Below are 26097 nucleotides of genomic sequence, written 5' to 3' on the forward strand. Positions count from 1 at the left end.
TGTAAATTATTGATTGAATTCTTGGGGGGGGGCAGTGCTGATCACAGACTACACTTTAATTCTGAGGGATGAAACGACCAGACAGAGTTGAACTTTGACCTCTGAGCGGGACAGAAGGAGGGTCTTCATAAACGCTGAGCAGAGGTGCTGCTGTGTCAGTGTGGAGGAGGCCTGCAGCCCATCATGGGTCACAGGAAGCTGTGTCTGCTGCTGCTGCTCGGCTGCTGCGCGCGGGCTCGTAAGTACCGACCCGTCCTCGTGCACGCACACGAGGACGCTCTGTTAGTCTCACTCAAGCCGTTTTTCTACATGGATGAAAAAGTTGTTCTCTCACTGATCTCTGGGATCTTTCATTGTTTTCTTTCCTACTTTAAACTCGGTGCTTCCAGCGGTGTAGTCGTGCTCGCGTCCATCTGTCAGTTTGACTCCAGCCGGAGACACGGGTCCCCTTTGGGGCGCGTCAGCTTTTCATGCTGTTCATATTATAAAAGTGTGAATATGAGCCATCAGATCTGAGACAGGAAACACTTGTCTCTCTGATGTGTGCCAAACGCAACAAAATCACTTTTTACACAAACAAATCTAAATTTCAAATGTTTGTATTCGAGTGTATAATGTTTATTTCTAATGGAACGCTTCAGTCGTCGGTGTGATCTTGGCTCTTTTTTAAGGTTTTATTATAATTGCGTCCTTCTGGCCTCTAGAAGCCGCTCTCATTACTCCAATATTAAAATACTGTTAAGTATGTTGATCGTGTTTTCTTCCAGAGGACGGGCAGGACGTGGACCAACAAACTGCAGCCTGTCAGTGTAAGTCATCCTCACTCTTAAACATGCAAACTCATTTTTATTCATTTTTATTAAGGTTGAGCTGAAAATATTACGTATTTAAAGAACTGTGGACTTTCTCCTCGCTGGAGAAGGTCGAGTGTGTGCACTGTGTGCAAACACACACATCGACCTGCTAACAGATCAATGGCGCACTGATAAACGCACGGCCTGTTTTCTGGAGATAGCGGCTCGTGGACTCCTGTCCTGTTTGTGAATGAGAGCTGCTGCTCACTCTCACCTACGACGGGGTCAAAGGTCAGCTGCTGAGTCATGGTGTGGAAAGCCAATCCTGAGATGCAGCAAGAGGACAACCATCGAAGCCTTTTCACATAAAGGAGCAAAGCCCTGACCATGTGACCCTCTCCTCCCCCCACAGCAGCATCCAGATTCAAGGCCTTCAGGAAGTACGTGTATCGGTACAGCACAGAGAGCCGGAACAGCGTGACCGGCGCCGCCGACCTGAGAGACGGCCATGCGCTCACCTGTCAGGTAAACAGCTGTTTATGCGTCCCGTTTTTCACCTGATGACACGATGTTCCTCTCTGACCGTGGCTCTGCTATCGCCGCTCGTCAGGTGGAGGTCGAAGTCCCCCACCTGTGCAAGTTCATCATGCACACCAGGGGCTGCACCCTCAGGCCGGCCCCCAGCTCGGACGCCTTCCAGGCCGCCATGGAAAGGTGAGTGCAAAAACACAGACTGTATATTAAAATGGCATGCTGCTGCCATGTCGGTTTTTGGTGCAGCGAGCACATTTTCGAGTGAGGCTGGTTTATGACCCCGACAGGCTCCGACACTCTGCTCCCCTCAGAAAACATTCGATGTGTTACGTTTTAAAGATCGAGCCTTTGTGTCCACAGCAGCGGCGTGTTCAGGAGCAGCACCTTCACCGGCTGAACACGCCCCCCTCTGATCAGGTTTCACTGTCTTTGTTCATCCAGGAACCCTCTGAAGTTCACCCTGCAGGGTGTCTCCAACATTCAGCTTTACCCCGACGCTGACGAGGCGATCGGCATCCTCAACATCAAGAGAGGGATCGTTTCTGCTCTCATGGTGCCAGACATGGAGGACCAGCAGGGCGGCCGCACGGTGAGCGTCCTCTGAAACACTCCAAACCATAATCAGTGTTGTCACAGGAAATAGTTTATTTCAGGAAAAACAAAAAGATTTCTTTTATCAGGATTTTTTTTCTGTCAGTAAATAAATTCAAACTTACCAAGAGTGGAAAACATGAAGGTTTTGAGTTTTAAGCCCACTTCCTGCTTCAACTATGTGTTCGTATCCACAAGATTAGCAAAGGTCACAGCAGGGTAACGCCTCTTCACTGCATTCAGACGTGACGAAGACGACCTGCTGATGTTCGGCCTGAGCTTCAGCATCGGGAAGAAAAGTGATTTCACTGACTGTGGCGAGGTTATTGGTCTGAGTGTTGCTGCGGTTTTCCCACCAACCATCTCTGAGCTTACAGAGGAAATATCGGTGAGCAGCAGGGAGGAAGTCCTTGTTGATGTCACAGGAGAACGAGCAGGAAGCTGACGGGAAGGAAACAGGAACTCAAATAAGCTCGTGAGAAGACCATCTCTGTGCCTTGAAGCAGATGGACTCCAGCAGCAGAAGACCACACTAGGAAACAAAGGCAACGACTGACACAGACTCATGAAACAGGACAACAGCAGATGGGAAACGGTTTCCTGATTTCTGCTGCAAATGCATGAAAGCCTGTATCGGTGCTCAGGCTGTGGTGTGATGGTGTGATGGTGTTGGCCGTTGGGCCCCTGACCACGCTCACTGTGCCCATCCCTGTTGTAATGTTTGCATGCCTCAAACATTAATGATGACACCTTCAGTATTTCTCAGTTCCATTCTTTAATTCTCAGGCTTGCGGCGGCAACACAGTCTGCAGCGCTAACTTGTTCATCTCCCGTTTTCTGTTGTCTCCTTTTTTTTTATCTCCTCCTTCGGCCTTACATTCGACCTTTCAAAATAAAAGTTCTGTAAACATCACACCTGTGTGACCTCAGGACCTGTCTACTATCCTTTTTTCTGCTGTTTTCTCCTTTTTCAGAGCACCGTGCACGGTCAGTGCGTCACTCTGGTGAACTCGAGCAGTGATGTTGCCACAGGTGTGACGCTGGTCAGAGATCTGTCCCAGTGTGACCAGTTCTACAGCAGAGAGCTGACCAACAGCCCGCTGGCCCTGCTGCAGAGACTGGTGGGAACTCAGAAGCAGTTTGTTCTTTTCTTTACCCTCAGTTTGATTTCCTGATTACTGCAGAAACAAATGCACGAAGCACTCAGACAGCTCCACACACCTTAACGATGTAACATCACCTGTAATTATTCTACTTAATGTTGTCCTGTCTGTGAGCTCGCTGAGGCTGACCGCAGACCTCGTGACAGTAATGTCACTGTAATACAGCCTCCGTGTCACAATAGTCACGAAAAAGGAGTTTAAATGGTGCAAACATGTTTTCTGAAGTCAGGTTTGTGTTTCCAGCACAGCCCGATATCCAAGCTGATCACAAGCACTCAAAGCTGCAGCTACCAGTTTGATCGGAGGGAAAGGCACATCACCACAGCCTCGTGCACAGAAAACCACAGCTACCTGCCGCTCTCCCACACGTGAGTCACCGCCTGACTGCATGTTTGTGTGCGTGCACAGGGCGCCATTACGCCTCAGCTTTAATCTGCTCTGCAGGGACAGCATGGTGTCGTCAGAGCTGACGCAGGAGCTGCGCTTCCAGAGCAACAGGAGGACCAGCAACAGAGACTTCAGTGAGTGAGCTTTCCAGTCAGCTGTGGAGTTTCACACCTGGGGATTATTGTGTCCCCAGGTGATTCGTGTCACCTGTTTAAATTGACTTAAGGCTTAAAGTTTGCATTACTGGGGCGTGGCCTCTTTGACTGACAGGTGGATGGTGACACAGGTGGCTATAGCTGTCTGCTAGCTTCACCTGAACTGGACCTCTGGACCGTGTTTGTGCTGTTGGATCCTTTTTTGAGGACTTTTAATGACATTATGTGACCAATAATAAGGCTGCTGGGAGGTCACTGACTAACAGATCATCCAAGAAGTCTGACATTGAGTTTTAGTGAAGTTTGAGGATTTAATTTGGACAACAAAATATTGTCAGTTCTGAATTCTGAAGATTTGAAACGTGGGTGAGGTCATGTGACCACATCCATCCGTACACGTCGGTGCAACAGGCAGCTGCACCCCTACATGGCCAGCAGGAAAATAATTTAAGTCTCTTCATTAAAGTTTTATAAACCACTGCTGACGTCCATTTTTAAATGAGACTCACCTCTTACTGGGAAATGAATAAGTGACATCACATGTGTCTGTGTGCAGGTGTGGAGCGCGACCAGGTGAGGCCCCTTCACTTTGAAGATCCTGAAGATAAATCTCCAGTGCAGACAGGAGACGATGTTCTGACCACCTTACGGGAGCTGGTGACGTTAGCGGGCTCAGACCAGGGTCAAAAAAGGGCGGGCCTTTTCCATAAGCTGGTGTCCGGCCTGCGCGCCCTGAGGAACGAGACCCTGAGCCGGGCGGTCCCTGAGATGCGAGCGGCATCAGGCTGGCTCACCTGGCAGGCCCTGTTCCAGTGCGGGACCTCAGAGTGCACCAGCGCCATCCTGCAGATTATCCGGACCATCGACGGCGTTTCCCTGGAGACAGACGCTCTGGTCTACGCCTTGAGTCTGCGGGCTGACCCTGATGCTGCACGTGTGCGAGACATGCTCAGCATGGCTCAGTATAAACAGAGCAAGCCCATCATGTACGCTCTGGCCAACACAGTGAAGAAGTAAGTAAAGCTATGATGCAGTGCTTCAGGTGACCACTAGAGGGAGACCCATGGTCCCCATGTCTCAGTGTCACACGTGAGGAAGTATCGGTCATGGAGGTGGAACCGTCGTCAGCCATAAACGGCCGACAGGGCGTGCTCGTCACCATACTGGGCAGACAGCGTGGTGTTGCTTAGCACACCCGTGATCATAACAGTTTCCATCTCAGTCATGCCTGCAGCATCACGCATCATCTGACCTGAGCAGCTGACCACACTCTTTTTCATCCACAGGATCCATAAAAACGCGGTAACGCCGGAGGTCACGGATGTGCTCACAGACGTGTCAAAGTTCATGGAGGTGCTCTTAAACGACTGCTCAGTCCCACACTACGACTCTGACCTTCCTCCTGACCCCGCAGAGATGTCCTTCCTTGTCCTGAGGGTACGTGAAGCGTGTCATGTAGTTTTAGATCCATGGACGTATTCTTCTGCTGAAAGCTGTCTCGGGGCTTCAGTCCTCTGCATAAATGTTGATTTCTAATCTGCAGGTCGTTGGGGTCATGGGTCAGGCCATGCAAGCCGTCAGCCCCAGCCTGATCTCGTCCATTTTACGATGTGCAAAGAAAGCAGAAGTCCCACTATCATATCAAAAGGCAGCCATACAGGCCTTTAGACGGATGGACGTCAGTGATGAGGTAAAGTCTCTCTCTTACATGGACACATCTCTCACACAGACTGATCTGGGAATGATTGAAACAGTCCAAAAATGACATGTCAGACTCATCTGCTCATTTTGAATCTGAGAATGTCTGAGAACCATCATCATGAACGTAGCTCATCACTGCATCCACACAGGAAGCTCAGACTGAACCAGAAGCACCTCCACCTCCTCTGAGCTTATTTAAGGTGGACTGGCGCCGAGTAGAAGCTGTGGTAATTCCTCTGGGTTGAGGAGGAGAGGAATCACCACAGCTTCTCAGCTTACAGGTTAAAGCAGCATCTCTGCTAGTATGGCAGGGGGCACATGAGTACAGTCATGACCACTGAAACATCTGGAGCCACAAACACAAGAACACACCAGTCCAGCTCCTCAGTTCAAACACCTGGACAGCAGGTACCCACAGACATACTCCTGAACATTTCAAACGTGAGGCTGGCATCAAATTCAAAATGAACAGATACTGACTCTGAAAATGTTCAGTATACACGTGATTGTATTCATGTGTCACTCCCCGTGTGGTTGGTTACAGGTCAGAGATGTGTTCGTGGAAGTGTACCGGGACGATCACAGCCCCGTAGAAAAGCGTGTAGCAGCTTTCCTGATTCTGATGAAGAGCCCGGACCGAGCGACCATCAGAGACATCGTCAGCAGTTTGGAGAACACGAGGGACGAGCAGCTCAGGAGCTTCGTGGTGTCTTACCTGAACAACATCAGAAACTCAGACGAACCACAAATACAGCAGTGAGTTAACGACCAGGGATGTCCTGCAGGGGGCGACTCCTCTGAAATCTGATTGTATAGAGGTCTGTGAGAAAATGAGGCGGATGGTCATCTCTGAACTCAGTGAACTCTTTCAGTGGGCTCGGCCTCTAGTTTCAGGTCTGACTCAAGAAAACATGAAGTTCATTTTGGAAACGATTTAGGGCGGGGCTACTTTGTTACTAGCACCTGAGCGTCTGCTGTCTGGGTTTTATGTCAGGTTGGTTCGATTGAAACATCCAGAATGTTCACTCGAGGTTTTTAAACATCAAGACTTCAAAGTGTGTTTGACTCTGAGGGCAAAGACGTGACGTGGATGATGATGGTTACAGGGCAATGACAGAAACCCTGCGGCCTGTTCGACACTGCGGTGGTTACATCCTCCTGTTATAAACAATCTCAGATTGGAAGAGTATTACCTGCACGTTGAACGCATCCTCCTATGTTATTCGTGTTTCCAGCACATTCACACATTTATGTTATTATGTGATGACATTAAATGGACTAAGTACCAACACTACAGACAGAGAAAGTCAGAAACTCGCTGAGCAGCCACATCTTTAGCTGGTTGAAATCAAAGTAAAGTAAAAAATAAACTGAAGTTTTCTGAATAACAGTACTGCAGCAGACTTTAAAAATAAGAAATAAACAGAAGCTGAGGCTGACATGTGTAATGAGCAAAGATGGTATCGGTCCAAATATCAGAGTGCAAAGTGGAGAAAGGACAGGAACCATCCATCCAGGCTTCCCTGCTCTGTACCTCGTTAAAGCCCTCGTTAGGCTTTCACAGCTGAGGGACTTAAGTTAAAGCAGAGAAAGAAGCTTTGTTTGAAAATACAATCATATTGATTGTACATGCACTTCTTCACCTCACCACTAGATGTCTCATGTACAGTCTGTATCTGTGATTACTCTGGGCTGATAGATGCCACCGTAGCAAGAGGAGGGCACCGGCCGGGGATCTGTACACGACTGATCATGACTGAAAAAACAAAAGTGCTGCTGATTCTGCATTATATTAATAAACACTATTAAATATCATTTATTGTCCTTTCCAAAGACTCAGGGAGTACACTGAGTCGGCCCTGAATGGCCAGCCGTCACCCACAGGCGCCATCTTTGATGGCATGTCCCGCAACTACAAGCTGGACTCCTCCTTGGGATCAATCCAGAGCAACATCATCTTTGATGGAAGCGACACCTTACCCAAGGAGATGATGCTGGAGACCACGCTGAAGGTGTTTGACTACAGCTACGACATCTTCGAGGTATTGAATGACATGAATCTGCAGTACAAAAATCAGTTTTCTGTCGAGGTCCAAACATTTAAAATCTCCTTTTTAAGGTCGGCGTTGAAGGAACGGGATTTGAACCAACGATCGATGCTCTTTTTGGGGAGAGAGGTTTGCTCCCTGAATCCATTTCCAGACTGATGTACTTGGCGCAGGACAAAGCCCCAATGCTCAAAGCCATTTTGGACAGAATAGCACCCCAACGAGACAGAAGGAAGAGACAGGTGAGAGGTTCTCCACGTACACGGAGCTACCACATGAGCAAATGCTATGTCACATGCTGAAACACAGACTGTCCTGTGCTCTCAGATCCCAGAAGACTTTCTGAAAGACATGGCGGACAGAATCCAGAAACTTGTGAATGATGTGAGCTCCTCTCCAGCGCCTGAAGCCGCCGCCTACCTCCGACTTTTGGGGAATGAGATTGGATATCTGAAGACCGGCGAGATGAGGAAAATGTTTGAGACTCTGTTCATGTACTACCACGTCTTCATCAGGGTACTACCTGCCCAGGTGGGATATTCTGTCTCCTGACCGTTTGGTGTGTTGATCGTGGCAGGAAGTGGCACACAGCTCCAGTGTGCATCGGTGCCTCGATGCAGCCAGCATGGCGACATTAGAACAAAACAGTTCATAACATCAGGAGAGGATCACAGATGATTTAGTTCATTAGTTTTGTTTCACTTTTTAATTTTATTTGCTGCTTAGGTTTAGGATCTAAAAACTACTCTGGAGCAACTTTTGTGGTGCTTTTAGAGGATCCAGATGTGATAGTGGACTCTCCCATCATGTTTGTTTTCTCCTGTTTTCTTTCCAAAAGGTGTTCTCTGAGCTCATATCCAGGACTGACAATGAAGTCTTTGCCCACTACATCTTCATGGAGAATGCCTTTGCTCTACCCACCGCATCTGGCTTCCCTCTCAAGTTCTCACTAGCTGGTGTGTTTGCACCAGGTGTCAGAGGAGGCCTGACGCCCTCGGCAGCGGTATGTTGATGCTCTTCATCACATTACAAGTCATGAATCCCAGACAGGCCAAAAAACAAAAAACAAATACAACTTGCAACCTGTAGGATATAGAGCTGCTGCATCGGATGCAAAACACTGGTATAGAAACATTATTCCAAAGGTACTGTATATGGACAACAAGATATAATATATAATACATCTTTAAATACAAGATTTACAATATTTACTTGTTTAATTTTTTTTCTGGATATGTTCCTGATCATAACTTTCTGAATTGTCAGACAGTTTTATTTGCTATTGTCCAAGTTTAATAATGTTCTTTGGTCTGTTCCTTTCATATTTGTAGTTATCGGTGCCTGTTTAGCTCGCTGCTTGGGTTTTAACTCTCCATGTTATTCCCATGCATGAAGGAAGCTCCGGAGTTAAGGTTGTGAAAAAGCTGGAAGAGAAATTACATTTTTCTTCAGGGTCCCCAGGCTTGGTTCCTTTTATGAAGTATAAAGTTAAAACAGTACTATTACGGAAGCTGGGGCCCAAAATAATACCAGAAAATAACTTTCTCATAAAAATATGGTTATTTTCAGTAATGACACTACAGTTTGTTGCCCTAATTTTACATGGGATTTTGCCTTTAGTGCTTTTAAACATTAAATTAGGAACATTTTAATGTGATTAAACAATTACCTATAAACAAGGTCAATGAATGTGGCAATAGGAATAATAATACTTAAATATACAGTTAGTTTAGATAATAATGGATTGCGTGCCCTGGGACAGAGGCGAGGCTGCCATATTGCACCATCGGCCCCTCTGACCATCACCAGTAGGCAACGGGTGAAGTGTCTTGCCCAAGGACACAACAACCGAGAGTGTCCGAGCCGGGGCTCGAACCGGCAACCTTCCGATTACAAGGCGAACTGCCAACTCTTGAGCCACGATCGCTCTAAATAGCAATAATAATAATAATTATTTGATGTAAAAAAAGTTTATAAGAATCATTTTATATATTTTTCCACAGCATTAAATTTGAATTTAACAGTTCAATCAGGTGAAAAAATTGTAATATAAAAGTATTTTACAGTTTTGTACTGTTCTTCTAGAATATCATTACATTTACATAAATAGACTGATTTCACATTTCAAATGTAGATTAACGTAAAATCACTGTAAATGTAATAAAACACAATTTTCTTGTTTTTTTTTAATGTATTTGTCTGTTTAGATTGTTAAAATTCATTCACAAATGCATCATAATTTCACAAATATTTGTCCGTTATTTGAAAGATTGAACTGTTAAATTCAAATGTAATGCTATGGAAAAATAAATAAATAAATATATAAAATTATTCTTATAAACTAAAAAGGAAAAAAGAAAGAAAGCAGAAACAAGTCATGAATCCCTGTGTTACAGCTGCTCTGTGTCTCTGCAGACTGAGCTGTCCTTCATGCCTTCGGTTGGACTGGAGTTCATCACCCAGATGGGCGTGCACATTCCAGACTACGTGGACGCCGGGATTCAGACGCACACCAACATGTACCATGAAAGTTCCCTTAATGCTAAAGCTACAGTTAACCGAAGGCAGGTCAAGCTGTCCATCCCTGCTCCTCAGTCGAACACTCAGCTTTTCAGCGTGAGGTCAGTGACCCACAGTCTTTCTCTGTTTGAGTTGTGTTGTTATCACTCACCTCACTCCACGTTCTTTCTGAAATGCAGCACCAAGGTGCTGTCTCTGTCATCTGGTCAAACAACGATGGGGCCATGCAAGGTGGGAGACCGGGCCGACTCAGTCGATTGCCAGCCTCTGCTCAGTGGTCTGAAGCTCTGCACAGCAGTGCGTTACTCCAATCCTACCTCTGTGGATCAGGCACCATGTTCCCCTCTAACCGGAGAAACCAGGTAAGAAGGTTGATCAGCTCATCTGAGTTAATACTTTGTGATTTGACTTTGACATCTATTGCTGCTTTTTACCACACAGCTAACAAATCCTGGATTAATGACAGTTTGTTCTTTCAGGTTTGCAGTTGAAATCCAGCCAACAGGAACAGTTTCAGAGTACACCGCCACCATCGCAGATGAAACGGTCAGAGAGGGCAAACGAGGGCGCCATAAGGTGGAAACGCTGAAATTAATCCTGAAGGCAGAAGGTAACGCTATTAAATATGATGTCTGGACGTGTTTGTGTGCAAGCTCAGTTCATAAGACTGAGAAGGTTAAACCATCATGCTGTCCCAGCTCTCCCAGCATCATGAACAAATATGAGTCGTTCTCACAAAACAGAGGGTGCTGTGTTTACTTTGGCTCATATCTGTCTTCATCACATTTTATATCTGGGCAGGGACAGCTCAGTAGGAGTGGTCGCCCATGATCAGAAGGTCAGGGGTTCAAATCCACTGAACGGCTACCGTGAGGTACCCTTCTCCCTGTACGCTGCTCGCCGGGCGCTGCATTGGTGGCTGCCCACTGCTTCACACAGTGAATGGGTTAAATGCAGAGAGGATTTCCCTACGGGGATCAATAAAGTACACATTATATAAATCCTTGTTTTCTTTAAACTGTTGTCAGGGATTTTGGAGTGTCTTTGGGGTGTAATGGTCCCTTCAGTGAAAGAATTCATAAAAATGAAGCACATTTTTGCTGACGCGTGTATTCTTTTCCTGTGCGTACTGGATAAAAGTCCACCTGTTGCTCCCTACAGCTAACAGCCGGCTAATTGCTTTAATTCTTATCTTAACAGGCGACGATTCATCGGAGGCCTCGGCAGCTCTGAAATACAATCGCTTAAAAAACACCGTCTCTGCTGAGGTCGTCATTCCTGACTATGACGTGGAAGCAGGAGTCAAACTGGTTTTCACTGAGAGCGGTGCTGAGAGGAAGATGAGGGGCATCACCATCGATATCACCAACAAGAACATCCCACAGCTGACGCTTGTTGGACGTGCCAGGTACAGAGTTCATTAAACAAGTCTTGGGTCCTTTATGAGGTTTCGGTTGTGCTGAGTGGATGGGAAGCCGACAGTACACGTCTTTGTTTTAAATGCAGGCTTAGCATGATGAATGATGGCATGCTGCAACTCCAGATGGTCGTTCCTTCTCTGAAAGCCGATGCATCTCTCACTGCAAACCTAAAGAAGGATGAAGATGTGGTCATGGACCTGGAGACCATCATGCACCTCTCTGAGATATCATACCAGCAAAAAGCTTCCCTAAAATACGGTAACTGTGCCTCCTCTCATCAATACAGGGGACAGCTGCATGGATTCAGTCATTTGAGGGTTTTCTGGATTTTCTCTGCAGATAATGACAAGTTTGAGGTGGAACTGAAATCTGACCTGAATTCAGAGACGCAGAAAATGATCCCTAATGTGGAGGCTCATCGCAGGCAGCTTCAACAGCTCGTTGATGAGATCCTGGACCAGAGGGTGGCGAAGACAGACATGAAACTGCGTCACATCATCACAAAAGGAATCGAGGTGTCATAAAACATCGTGTTCAGAGTGTTACGCAGCTTTTACAGGCAGTTTTACAGCTTTACAGTGAGATCTAACAGGTCTTTGTTTCACTTTGAAGGCGGGTAACATATGGCTGGACAAACTGACGGCGCACATCCCCACTCTGGCAAAACTGCGAAGTAAGAGAAGCCTCTCTGATCTCGCTCTGCCAGAAAAACTGTTCCTGCAGTCGTAAGTGTTTAAAAAATCAGCCTCCAGATATGAATAGGCTCCACCTGTTCTGCAGCGCTTCAGTGTTCACCTTTCATTTTACCTCAACAGCGACACTTTGTTCCGGTACCAGTTCAACAAGGACAAGATGGCCATCTCACTTCCTCTTCCACTTGGAGGCAAAAAGTCCGAAGAGCTGAACGTACCAAACTCCCTGTCAGTGCCCCTCATAGATTTACCACAGATAGGTCTGTACATCCCACCCAGGGCCTATCAGCTCCCACGGTTCACCATACCACCGTCTCTGGATTTGTCTCTCCCCCTTCTCGGTCTGGCTGCAGCATCCACAAAGATCAGCAGCAACTTCTACAGCTGGGAAGGCTCGATCTCTGGGGGCAACAACACCGCCGATGTCCCCAGCTACACTGCACAGTTCAGGGCCACGGCCCAGTCACCTTTCAGCCTGTTGTCATACAAGCTTGAAGGTAAAAAGTTATTCTTCTGTCAAGTCACTTAAGACTCTATGAAATCTGACAGGATAAGATTGAGGCTGGCTAACAATGAGCTCTGCGCTCATGAAGTATTTAAATCAGCACGTGTGGTAGGCTCATGCACCTGTCAGCCGGCGCGTCATATTACTGTTAAGTTGGTCTTTGTTAAGATCAATTTGAGTCAGACTCTATGTTGGTTTTACGGCAAAGAGAGATCGGACCAGTGGGGTCCTCTGAAAACTTCCATGTACTGTGATATTTCTGCAGATTCATTTCCTGTTACTGGTTCAGCCATGGTCAGGAACAGTACTGATTAGAGATGGCACGATACCACTTTTTTATGTCCGATACCAATATCATAAATTTGGATATCTGCCGATACCGATATGAATCCGATATAGTGTGTTTTAATCAACAAAACTGTTTTTTAAATATCTTGCTGCATTTTGTATAAGTTCATACTCAAGTTTAAAACAACAACTACACTAAAGCTATTCTGTTATACCTGTATGCAAAAAAAAAAAGTTTCATAGTTCAGCAATACTGATCAATCTAATAAACTTAAACCTACACCATCCTCCCTATTCTGGTATTTTAAAGAGTACTTAGCGTAAATATTAAGCAACCTAACTAATAGGGTTCCAACTCCCAGCAACAACAAAAATAAAATAAATAAAAATAGGGAACCACCCCTCACGCTCCACCTCATGATGCTTAATCGACGTAATCAACCTTAATTTGATGCAGTGTGAAAAAAAATGCACAGAAATCAATTATTTTTCAAGAAATATTAAATAGATTCAACATCTTTCTTCAACAAAATTGCAGACTGCACAGATGGTACCTTCCCAAAGGAAAAAGTACTATAGCTTACTAGGGTATATATATATATATATTAGACTTAATAGTCACTATATACAGTAATTGACTTCTATTCATTTTACATCAAATTAAAACTTTGGGTGTCAGATAATTATTTATTAAAAGCTAGACATTTTAAATGAGAATAAGAAAGAAAAGTATGTCTTTGTGCCCCCTTTTCCCTGTTCATGCCCTATCGGCCCCCCTGGCTAAACTTTGCTAGATCCGCCCCTGCACAGTTACCAGCGTCAGCTACGTAGAAAAAGATCCTCGAGTAGAAAGTAATATTAAATAAATTCTAACAACAGCTTATCAAGCTTAAACGTGCTGCTGTTGTTCAGCCGCTGGTTTCCTCTTTCTGGTGCAAAGTGGGCCAAAAACAAACAAGACAGAGGGACTCGCAACAGAAAAGCCGATCAGCTGATCATTAAGCAGTTTCATGATTGAAGTAGCAGCAAGAAGAGGCAGTCGCTCCATATATCGCTTGTTAAGCTTAACGCAGGAATGCTTTACATTCAGAGATGGACTTACACACTTGCTTTACTTCTCTCGGGGATAACTTTGTCGGAGATGAAATGCCAGGTTGCTAGCGAAGCTCCAAATGCTATCCAGACCACCGACAGGTCCCGCATGCCACAGCCGCTCTATCACGTGATGCATACTGCTCCGACGTGCTAACGTTCTGAGGTGAGTTACGGCGTGTTGCAAGTTTTGTGAGGTGCTTTCGTGATATTTAATGGATCGGATTACATTTTTTATTTTTCTCCGATATCCGATCCAGTAATTTAGGTCAGTATCGGACCGATACCGATACGTAATATCGGATCGGTCCATCTCTAGTACTGATTAGTGCACATTTGGGTTGTGGTCCAAAACAAACTGCAAGTGCAGCAACAGTAAGATCAACACCTCTCAATCAGTGCCTGGAAAGCCCTGATGGTGCAGTGAGAAGAGTCTTCACTTACCAACATTTTGTCTTACAGCAGGTAAAACGTCATGCTTCCATGTTTGCATACTAATATAGTATCATTTGTGTCTGTTTTAAGGCACCGGGATGATGTCGGGAAGAGGCGATGATAATCTCAAGTATCTTCTGAATAGCTCCTTCAGCCATAGCCTCATCGACACAAGCGTCAGCGTCTTAGAAACATTAAGGGTGACGGACAAACTCAAGGCAAGAGCCAATTACAAGATGGAAGCTTCTAGTGCTTTAGGCTTGCAAGCCACCCTCTACTACTCTGCTCATGCGACTTCCTCCCTAAATTCAGACGAAGTCTCAGGAGATGGCACCGTCAACGGACTCCTCAAAATTGGCTCATTCCACACCAACGCTTCCTACCTTCACAGCTACAACCTACGCCCACTAGATCGAGAAGGACGAGGAGAATCCACTCTGAAGTTTGACTCACCAGTCCTACAAGTTCACAACACAGTCCGTGGAGTCTGCAAAAACTCAGAGTTATACATCATGTCCCAAACGAGCGCTCAGAGGGACATTCTCCAGCATGTGGCAGAACTCAGATATAAGGATACGCAGCTGACCCTGAAGTGCAGCGTCTTGGCCAAAGCCATGGGGGAATCACTAAGTAACCAAGTTGAGTTTGGAGTGTCCAGCCAAATGGCCCTTCTCACAATTGAATCCCAGGCATATGACGACAAAAACAGGGTATACTCCCTGATATCAGGATCTCTGGATTCAAATGGGCTTCAGGTAAACTCTGAGGGTTCCCTCACCTTAGAAACAGGGCGTGTCTGGCATAAGGCTTCTGTAACAGCTGGAAAAAATGGTCTGACAGCAAGTGGCACAAACAGCATACAGTGCAGTCCTGTGACAGTGGAGAACATTTTCAACTGTGCGATAGACAACAGTGGAGCATCCCTGTCCTCCTCTACCAAAGCGATGGGTGACGAGAGCAGAGGGGAGCTGAAAATTGAGGGTGAAGTCACAGCTGCTAAAGCCTCTCTTTACGGTGACCTGAAGGGATATGCGTACGACGCAACGACATTAAGCAGCGTGAAAATGATGCTGGACAGAAGAGCTCTGAGTTTTACCGGAAACACAAAGGGAACACTCAGACAGATGAAAACAGAAAACAGCCACAAACTCACCCTCACCCTGTGGACCCTCAGCCTCCGCTCCGAGTCAAACAACTTCATCTGTGACGATATTTACTACAAGCAAGACACCAAGCTCGATGTGAAGCCATTTTTTACGCGATTCAATATGAGAAATGACCTCCGGTTTTATGACGTCGCTTTGAGCCACGAGGGTCACGTAAGGCTCGAGCCTGTTAAGGTGGATCTCCGTGGAAGCATGACTGCAGCTCACAGAGAGCAACACAGCGTCAAACATACCTATGAACTCACCTATGACTCACCTGTGGCTGGCACCATGAAATACAGCACATCTGGAAACGTGATGGACGCCCAGCTCACTCACAGCTGTGAACTGGAATTTGCTGGACTGTCTTTAACATCAGACTGTGAGGCGCAGGTAGACTCTGCACCTGTGCGGTTTAACAGCAGCGTTCGCACCATGGCGCTGCCTTTTCGCCTCACTGTGGATGCTGGTTTCAACGCGGCGGGAGAAATTAATCTACATGGGCAGCACACCGGAGACACGTACAGCCAGCTGCTGCTGAAAGCTGAGCCCCTAGCTCTTTCATTTGCACATAAAAGCGGCATATCAACAGCTCATAAGCTTCCAAGTGGGGAATCCTCTGCTGGTGTAAAGAACATATTTGAAGGTTTCCTGACTCCAAGCGATCAATTATTATCTTGGGAAGTAAAGTCTAAACTGAACGACCGTGCTTACAACCAGGCGACCAGTATTTCCAACAATCCAGAGAAAGCTGAATTGGAGTTTTCAGCAATAATGTTAGAAGATTTACAAGAAAATGCAAAATTCAACATGTCTGGTTTCCTGCAGTATGATAAGAACAGTGACTGTCATATCATCGAGATTCCACTCATCGAGAGCTTTCCTGCAGCTTTTCAGCAGCTCAAAAACACACTGGTTCAAACCTTAGAGTCACTGCAGCAGGTCATCCGTGATGTAGATATCGACGGGCTCATCAGCAACTTTAGAGAAAAGCTAGAACGCCTGCCGACACAAGTGAGTAACTTCATGCAAGAGCTAGAGTTGGAGAAAAAAGTAAATCAAGTGAAAGTGAAACTTGATGATTGGATCGGTGCCTCCGCTGTCACGATGAATGACTTGGAGCTTGCTGTGAAGAATCTGAGGAAGAATTTAGAAACCACAGTAACGGACATCATCACCAAAATTCAAAAGCTCGTTTTTTCCGTTGAAGAGTACATCAAGGGTGGACGTCTTGAAGCCCAGATAACAAATGTTCTTTCTGATGTCGGAAATCACACGTGGGCCTTCGATGACCAATATAAAATTAAGCGGTCATTTCTCAGAGTTCTTGATATCATCGAAGACATTATGAAACAGATCGATTTCCAGAAACTCCGGATAACCGGTGCTGTGTTTCTCCAGGAGCTAGACTCCAAATATGAAATCTTGGAGACGATTAAAACCACACTATCAGAACTGAAACGAGTCATTGAGGATTTTAACATCAAGTCGATTTTTGAGGATCTGAAGGAGTATCTCCTTTCAGTTGACTGGGCTGCGCATGTTGAGCAGTTATCTTATAATATCCCCCCTTCAGAGATAGCAAAAGTCATGGAGTCGGTCCATGATGTTATCGTCAACTGGATTGATGAATATGAAATCCCCAACAAAATCAATGAAGTGTATTTCTACATCAGGGATCTTGTTTTAAAATACGACCTCGATGATATATTCAAACAGCTGATGGATCAGGTGGTGATTCTGGTCGAGCAGTTTAAAATTGAAAAGACTGTGCAGTCACTGGTAGAAGCTTTGAAGTCTATCAAATTTGAATATTTTTATGATAAAATAATGCAATTTCTGTCCAGTGTGACAAATCAGCTCAGAGTGATCGACTTTAAGAAGAGCATCGATGACCTTAATGAATATATTTCTTCGACTCTTAAATCAATGAGGACATTTCGGTACGGTGCCTTCGTTGATGACGCTAATAAGAAGATTGCTGAACTAACAAACTACATCAACGAGCAGATTAAAATATATGAGCTGGTGAAAAAAATTGAGGCTGTTAGGGACTTTTTCAGAGAGATCCAAACTTCCATTTTTACGTATTTGGATGAACTAAAAAACACAAAAGTGGCTGATGCTCTAAAAAGACTGAAAAATGTGATCGATACTACATTTTACAACGACATCAAACTGAAGGTGCAGGATATCCTTGAGGATGCAAGGGAGAGAATTGTTGACATGGACATCAGAGGCGAACTGTATTTATTCCTCGAAAGAGTGAGCGATTCCTACAGAAATATTGTTGAATTAATGTCTGCAAACTTTAACCAAGTGATGGATCAGATTGTAAAAACAGCAAAGGACAATGAGTTCATTGACCAGACGAAGCAGGCTGTAGATGAATTTCTGAGCTTACTGAAAAGAGGTAAGATTGAAGTTCCTACTTTTACAGTACCTCTCACTGATCTTGTTATTCGAGGATTTACAGTTGACATGAAGAATCTGCAGGACATTAGCATCCCAGCTCAAATTTCACTCCCTCCGTTCACCATCCTCAACTTGTACACCATCCCTGGCTTCACGATAGATGTCGATGAGATCAAAGCTAGGATCATTGCTCTGATAGATGAAATCAGAGACTTTGAGATCCAAACACCTGACCCAGAGGAAATCTTTGGTGATCTGAAAGTTCTCTACCTGTCTGAACTACCCGATCTCACCTTCACAGGAATAACTCTATCGGAAATAACATTTCCAGCAATCAACATTCCCAAGTTGCAGTGGAGAGGCTTTGATGTCTTACCACTCCCAGTTCCAGAGATAACTTATCCCAGGATTCCCAGTGACATTTGTGTCCCACGTTTTGGAAAACTTCATGGAGAATTTAGGGTGTACTCGGAAGACCTGACTCTCATTACAACAGGAAAAATTGAAAACTCAACATCCACACCAAAAAACCCACAGTTTACAGCCATCGTTGCGTCTCATGCCAAGTCGCGCTTCAAGGCGCTGGAGTACACGTTTGAAGTCACGGCTCAGCTGGAGGCTCCCAGAATGAAGAAGCTGCAGTTCACAGAAACACTGAAGGCTGCACACATGGCCTTTGCCATTGACCACGAAGGATCCCTGATACTCACCGGCACCGCTGCTGAGGCTTCTGCCAAGACTGTCGCCAGAGCTGCAACCCAAATGTACACAGCAGAGTTGGTCAGTAAAATGGACCTTACTTTAAAGAGTGGAGTCCATGCAGCCGTAGCCACAGCCTATAACCACAGCTTGAATATCCCGTCACATGAAATTTCAAGTCAGGCATCAGTGAGACAGAATATAGCAGCCTCTGCAGAATCTGGCAGAGTCACTGTGACTGGAGAGACTACAGGAAATGGAAAGTGGTCGGTTTATGACTACGCTGATGAAGGTACTCACAAAAGCAACATGGAGTTTGATGTAAATTTCAGCACTGCAAAGTTAACATTTGTTGGAGAAACTGACTGTGAGGCCTTAAAAGCCAAGCACACGCTAAGAGCTGAATCAGTGCTCTTAAATCGGATTAGTATTGATGCAAAATGTGAAACTGAAACTCCATCTGTGAAGAAGAGTGTTTTGGTTTTGGATGGAGTGGCTGATATCGGGGACCTGAAGGTTGCGCTCGCAGCCTATCACGATGTTGAATTCAATGGAAAACTGACTGGATCCATGTCCAACTCGCTGGAGTTCACAATCCATCCATTTGAGGTGGCCTTCGATGTTAAGAATAAAGTAAACTCGAAGGTTTTCTTTCCCCTGAGACTGACTGGAAAGGTAGCTCTGCAGCATGACTGTGGTGTTGCATTAAACTCTGTGAAACAGCACGCGTCCTGCTTTGCTTTGGCAAGGTTCAATCAGTACAAGTACAGTCACAACATCACCGCAGAAAACAATGATATGGACATCTTCTTCCACTCTTCTGCAAACGGAGAGGCTAACCTGGAATTTTTGACGATTCCGCTCTCTATCCCAGAGATGAGCATACCTTATTTCCATATTAAAACCCCTGAAGTCAGAGAATTTCCGCTGTGGGAAAATGCTGGATTCCAAACTTTGCTCACCACACCTCAGCAATCATTTGACATGAACTTGAAGCTTCACTATTACAAGAACCCTGACACCCACAGCTTTGAACTGTACCTTAAACCGATCTACGGTGCAATCAGCGACAAAGCCACCGTCCTCCAGGCTCAGTTTGAAGAGTTTTGGGACAAAGTGGTTGCATTTTTAAAAGATTCATACAACCAAGCAAGGCCACAGTACATCAAACACAGAACTGACACATCTAGCCTGCCACCTAGCATCTTCAGAGTCCCCGGATATAAAATACCAATCCTGGATATACAGGTTTCACCTTTCAGTGCCGAGATGCCGGCCTTTAGCTATTTCATTCCCAAAGAGGTCAGGACCCCAAGCTTTAAAGTCCCAGCTCTGGGGTTCTCTGTGCCGTCCTATACTCTTGTGCTGCCATTATTAACGTTTGCTGTCATTCATGTTCCAGAAACGTTAAGTGAAGTAACCTTGCCCACTTTTAGACTGCCACCCATGCAGAACAACATAGCGATCCCAGCTATGGGTAACATGACATTTGATTTCTCCTTCAAATCCGCTGTGATTTCGTTCATTGCCAGCGCAGGCCTTTACAATCAGTCTGACATTGTTGCTCGTTTTGGCACCTCTTCAACGTCAGCGTTTGACATTTTGAACATAAAAATCGACGGCACCGCCAGCTTGACGAGGACGAGAGGAATAAAAGTGGCCTCAGCTGTTTCCCTGGAGCACGACAACATCAATGCAAACCACGAATGTGCTGTCAACCTCAACAAAAGGGGCATGGAAGCTTCTTTAACCAACACTGCAAAGGTCAAGCTACCCTTCCTCAACCTGGAGCTGAATCAAGAGCTCATCGGAAACACCAAAACAAAGCCAAATCTCACATCCAAGAAAAAGTTAAAGTACATTTTTAGCATTCCTCTGATTGAGGCTGCAGGAAACTGTGACATGAACTGGGAACTGGAAGCGCTTCCTTCTTATGTGTCTCTGGAGACCTGCACCCAGGGGAAGACAGACATTATGATGGTGAACGGCTGTATCTTTTCTGGAGATCTGGAGAATAAAGCCAGTTTCTACTTCACTGCCAACAGCCTGCGTTCAACTGTCAAGACTGTCTTAAACTCAAACCTCGACAAACAGGAGAAACAAAAACGAAACTCCAACAACATCTTCCTGTTTGACTTGAATAAGGAGTTAGCTCTGGCAGTTTCCTTGCAGCGAATTTTTGCAACGGCTGAATGCACGAGCACCAACAATGTCGATTTGGCCTTTTTCACAACAAATGGAAAACATGTCACTAAAGGAGAACTGGACTTTATTCCTTTAACGACCTTCAAGACCAAACTGAATATCGAAGCGAGCCAGCCGAGCAGTTTGGGTGATGCTCGACTCATTCAGAGCATTAACCTGGCCGTCAGCTCAGAGAAGCAGTCTCTCACCTGGAGAGTTAAGGAACAGCTTGCGTCTTTCGTCCATGCTCATCTTTTACTGCTGTCCAATGATGAATCAGCAGTGCACTTGAATTTGGCTGGATCAGTAGAAGGTCCCCTCGCTTTTTTGAAGACAGTTAAGATTCCTATTTATCAGAATACCCTCTGGGATGTGCTCAGGTTTGATCAGGTCACCAGTATGAATAAATTACAATTCCTCAATGTCTCCACTAGTATTGTGTACACAAAGAGCATGGATGGCCATGAATATGCAATACCGTTTACCCTTTTGGAAAATGGTGTCAGTTTTAGCGTCCCTCAGATCAGCATTGCAGTGCCTTCATGGCTCAAAGGAATTCCAAGCTCCATAAGGAACATAGACGAGTGTCTGGAAAACCCAGACGTCCCGGATCATCTCACACTTCCCCCTGTGATCTCACTTCCTGCCTTTAATGTACCATTCACGACACTGCATGTGGAGCCCTTCACACTCGATCCTAAGAACCTCAGCGTCCCGAGGGTGATCAGCACCGAGGCCTTTGAAATCATGCTGCCTGGCCTGCCAGTACTGTCAGTGCCTGGTTATGACATTAACACAGAGTACCTGCAGGGAAAAACATCATTCCTTTCATTTAAGATACCACAATATGAAATCACAGTCTTACCTTTTACTCTACCAAAATCAGTGACCATCGGGGGGCAAACCATCAGCCTAAATTACATCACACGCCAGATTTCCAACTTTGACCTTCCAGCCATCACCATTCCAGAGCAAAGAATCGAAATCCCTGCAACGACCCTCCATCTGCCTTCAAGTGTGTTTATCCCATCTTTTGGTGCTCTCAGCGTCTCTGTGAAGGTTTCATCTCCCATTTATAGTGTGTCGACAACTGCCAGTGTCGAGAAAAAGGACTCTGACCTATTAACTTCACTGAAATCCAGATGTGTTTCTACCATGAACTTCTTGGAATACGACCTCTCTGGTAAGACTAAAACATACGCCACTTTACCTGATACCACACATTTGTAAGCATTGCTGCATGTAAGGCAATATAAAACCTAATCTTGCCCATGTTTCCCCAGCTGATGCAACCATCGTATATGATAATGGGGCAATGAGTCTAACTGGGAAGGGAAAATTGATTCACACTGATGGAAATGTCAACTGGCAACATGTTTTGGCACAAAATGTCCGGTAAGTTAAACAAACGCTGCATTCTAGAGTCGACTGGAAACACTGGTTTAACTTTAAATAAGTTTCCCCATTTCTGTACACTGGTAAACATTTCATGCACACCACTAAAGTGCATCAGAAGCTGTGATGAACTGTCTCAGATCCCATCCGATAAACATTCAAAGTCTGGAATTAAACCCTCAATCGCTCGTTTTCTTTCAGAATGAAGCGCCGAGTCTCAGCAGCTGAGTCACTGTGAGTTTATTTCATGCAGATGCTGATGTTTCACATCTCTCCATAGTTCTCTGTCAGGTGTTTATCACATATGATCTGGAGCATATCTGTACTAACGGTGTGTCTGTTTTAAAGGGAGCCTCGTCACACACTTAGCGTTGACATCAGCAGTCGAACGTTCACAGATGTGAGCTTCCGCTTTGCTTCCCGCAAAGATGGCATCACTGCATCCGTGTCTTCGCCATCATCTGGTTTCCTTGGAGTGCATTTACAGAGGAGGTCTCCATCACAGTTGTATGGGAAGCTGTTCAGTCGATACCTGGTATTACATCTTAGACTCTTTTATTTCATATTATTGTTACTGTGAGTGCAGCTTTCCAGACTGTTTGATGCTCTGTTTAAAGTCATACTCTTCTCAACGTCTTCCCTCACTCTCAGTCGTCTCCAGAGAGGGATACCGATGTCTTCGCTGCAAAAGTCTCACTGAGAAACTCGCAAAAATTCTTTGTGCAGACTTCGTGGAATCGGGACTTCCTTTGGGATGTGATGGAAGGCACCAAGCACAGAGTTCCTGCAATGACAGACGCTGTGTTCAAGTGCATTAACAAGTATCACACCTCCCACTTTGGCTTTGACATCAACCGTGGCAGCAAGAAGCTGAAAAACACACTTTCTTATGCCATAGAGCGAGCCTACGATCAGGTTCCTGTGTCTTGTACCACACCGCAGGATTGGATCCAAAACTTTGCTGATGGAGCGCGAGATAACTACCGGAAGGCCTCTGACGTCTTGATGTCCATGACTGTGCAGGATGCTATAGACAGGCTGTTTGAGACGGTGAAGCGTGTCATGAAACAGTGTGAAAACAACATGAATGTGCTGCTAGATGCAGCCTTGCAGTTTTTGAATGACACACGGTTCATGGTGCCGGGATCGGAGAGGAAGCTCTCTCTTATGGAAGCGGTCCAGGAAGCCCGTAGTGCCATTCAAAGAATCAACGGCCTCGTGGAGAACATCTCTACAGACATCAGGAAAATCAGGTTCACCGTACCTGGAAGTGATGCTTTTGTTAGCGGAGATGAGATCATGGATAAGGTGGGGAATATTCTGGACCAGCTGAGAGAGGGTGTGATCAGCGTGATCAACGTGCTCCACCTGACAGCTGCTGGATGTTTACGCGTCGTTGCTGAAAAAGCTGAGAGTTTCCTCGCCTACCTGCAAGATCAAAACTCTGAAATTTCCTCTAAAGTTAATGCCATTTATGCAGATGTTCTGCAGTTTTCAGAACAGCACGGCGAGGAGGCGCAGAGGTGCACGACTGAGTACAGAGACCTCATCAAACTCAAGACCCAGAAAGCCTTAAATGCTCTGAGCATGGAGCGAGTAAATGATGGGACCAGCAGGATCATCAGTATTTTGCAGGTGCGCTTCTATGAGGGACTTGAAGCCAGTGTGGCTCTAATGACCAGGGTCTCCCAGAGCACAGCACCCTACGTTAGAGTCAGCGATGAGAAGATGGACATTGAGATACCTTTACCCTTCCTCTGGAGGTCTTTCAGCGAATGGCCGACGCCGCTTAGGCAGTGAATCACAACTTTGAAGATAAAGTGGTTTCATAATGGATGAAAAAATTGAAAAACCCCTTTTTTGACAATAAAAACTGTTTTAAAGTGATATTCATGAATGATAAAAATAAATTACGTTTCTTCTGTGAGATTCACTGAATGTGGTTCAGCCTGCACGTTGCTGTTTGTTGGTGTTCAGCTAAACAGATGCTGAACTCCAGTTTGTGTTTGTCTCATTGTGTCCTCCTGAAGCTCCTGGACTCATTTACACAAATAACATCAGAAATCTATAAGAATAAGAAGCATCAAAGCTTTCTGTGGTTCTTAGTCGTTTCCTCCTTTGTTGTTTGACTTCTTCCTGTTAAACTTTGAAGATCAGTTTTCTCATGTTGGTTTACTTCCTGTTCTTAGGTTGTCTGCTCTGGCCTCCTTTGTTCCATCTGTGTCTCATCCCCAGTCAGCCTCCGAGTCCAAAAAGCTGTAAAATGTAAACAAACAGAAGGAAATGAAATTCTAATAAACTTCTATTTTACCTGCAGAAGAACAGAGAAAACATAAACTGAGAAAACGTACCATTTTAGGTACAATAAGAAAATTCTGCAACATCCGGTCTTCTTTTAACAACAGTCTGTAATGTCTGTGATCGGCACACTGGGGTGGTGGTCCCTCTTTTCAGGAAGGGGGGACCAGAGGGTGTGGTGCAACATCCTCAGCCTCCACGGGGAAGCTCTACACCAGGGAGCTAGACAGGAGAATCTGCCAAACATGTGCTTCCTGGACTTGAAGAAGGTATTCAACCATGTCTGACCTGGCATCCTTTAGGGGTGCTTTGGCAGTACGGGCTGGACGATATAGCCTCAAAATGATATCACCATATTTCTGACCTGAGCAGCAGATGTTTCTGTAACCATTAAAGCTGCTGGTCTGAGTGACATCAGCAGCGCTCCCGTTATTTTCCTCCAGTCTGGATGTTTGAAGTCTGGAAGTTTGTGAAGAGAAACTCTTTAGGTCCAGTGTGGAGTGAGGAGCAGGGAAAGAGATGCTGCTGGCTTTAAAACTATTCTATTCTATTCTATTCTATTCAGCATAAGCATTTTTCCATGCATGACAAAAAGCTCAAAGCGAAGCACCACATTTATGATCTTTTATGTCTTTCTTTTGTTTAGTTGAGTTTGAGGTTTTCAGTCCAGATAAAGAAAAAAATATGAACACACAATAACACAGGTTCAGATTTGTATTATTAGTTTTTATGAAATAAGGAGTTTGTGTCCGTCCTGTTTTGTGCTTTGGCTGCTGTGACAGAGGAACTGTTCAGTCTTATTTTAAAAGGTCTGCTCCAAAACACCGACCTCTCCATGACCTCCTGTGGTGATGATGGTGACGATGATGATGGTGCACTGTTATTGTAGATGATAATAACTCCTCTCAGAGGAGAGGAGTTATTATCTTTCTTTATTAATGTGTCGTGAGTCGGTGTAAAAGGATCCAGATGTGTAATTTTCTTCACACAGGAGGTCCATACCTAAGTCACCATGTTTGAGCCTCACGGCGTCGTTAGCATAAAAACAATGTGAAAGTTATAGGAGGAAATGACAAGTTTTACCACATCATCATCATCATGAGTCACTGCGAGGGGAAACCACACATCTGCATGAAGTAAAACACGGGGAGATGCTCTTATACAATATCAGATGTCTGTGTGTCCGTGTGTGTGCATGCGTGTGTGAGTGTGTGTGGATGCGTGTGTGAGTGTGTGTGTGTGTGTGTGTGTGCATGCGTGTGTGAGTGTGTGTGCATGCGTGTGTGCGCGCTGCCATGACTGAGCTCAGACAAAACAAAGACACCTGATACGATGTGAATCTTTGTCAGTTCATCTGCTCCTCACTTTAGAACAATGGACCTCACGCTGCTGCCTTCATTACTTTATCTTCTCTGTTCTTCATCACTCGTCCTCCTCAGGGTCGCACACAGAGGGACACACAACCAGTCTCACTCACATCTTTGTGTGTGGAGTGTGGGAGGAAGCCAGGCAGCCACAGAGAGAACGTGTCATTTTTAACAACACACAGATACAGGGGGAGGCCACCTGTGACACACCTGTACCAGACCTGTGATTGATTATTGGGATATTATGTGTGTAACCAGTGACCGGCCG

At 45.3% G+C, this 26097-nt stretch overlaps 1 protein-coding gene across 2 annotated transcripts; it reads left to right on the forward strand.

Annotated features, from left to right (window-relative positions):
* The first annotated feature begins 145 nt into the window (after window positions 1-145).
* apoba (apolipoprotein Ba) lies at window positions 146-24102 on the forward strand. 2 transcript variants are annotated; one of them, XM_026151170.2, is made up of 29 exons: window positions 146-238; window positions 768-809; window positions 1210-1319; window positions 1405-1508; window positions 1770-1917; window positions 2894-3040; window positions 3326-3450; window positions 3527-3603; window positions 4181-4637; window positions 4911-5061; window positions 5168-5314; window positions 5870-6081; window positions 7160-7367; window positions 7445-7615; window positions 7701-7904; window positions 8212-8376; window positions 9789-9994; window positions 10073-10255; window positions 10373-10503; window positions 11094-11301; window positions 11400-11572; window positions 11654-11829; window positions 11927-12039; window positions 12130-12503; window positions 14417-21952; window positions 22053-22164; window positions 22366-22398; window positions 22513-22699; window positions 22816-24102. In XM_026151170.2, the coding sequence occupies exons 1-29, from the start codon at window positions 184-186 to the stop codon at window positions 23962-23964; spliced, it is 13104 nt and encodes a 4367-aa protein (XP_026006955.2). In that variant the 5' UTR covers window positions 146-183; the 3' UTR covers window positions 23965-24102. The 2 variants fall into 2 exon arrangements, with proteins under 2 accessions (XP_026006955.2, XP_026006954.2); XM_026151169.2 differs by having other exon boundaries at window positions 157-238; window positions 1207-1319.
* The last annotated feature ends 1995 nt before the right edge of the window (window positions 24103-26097 follow it).

The sequence above is a fragment of the Astatotilapia calliptera genome, chromosome 19 (genome assembly GCF_964374335.1).
Source record: "Astatotilapia calliptera chromosome 19, fAstCal68.1, whole genome shotgun sequence".
NCBI classification, from domain to species: domain Eukaryota; kingdom Metazoa; phylum Chordata; class Actinopteri; order Cichliformes; family Cichlidae; genus Astatotilapia; species Astatotilapia calliptera.

What these genes read in the sequence shown, in the direction of transcription:
- apoba (XM_026151169.2), top strand. Translation starts at nt 184, where the DNA reads ATGGGTCACAGGAAGCTGTGTCTGCTGCTGCTGCTCGGCTGCTGCGCG. An exon ending in GAGACAGAAGGAAGAGACAG is followed by an intron (nt 7,616 to 7,700) that starts GTGAGAGGTTCT and finishes CTGTGCTCTCAG; the next exon opens with ATCCCAGAAGACTTTCTGAA. An exon ending in GTCTCAGCAGCTGAGTCACT is followed by an intron (nt 22,399 to 22,512) that starts GTGAGTTTATTT and finishes TCTGTTTTAAAG; the next exon opens with GGAGCCTCGTCACACACTTA.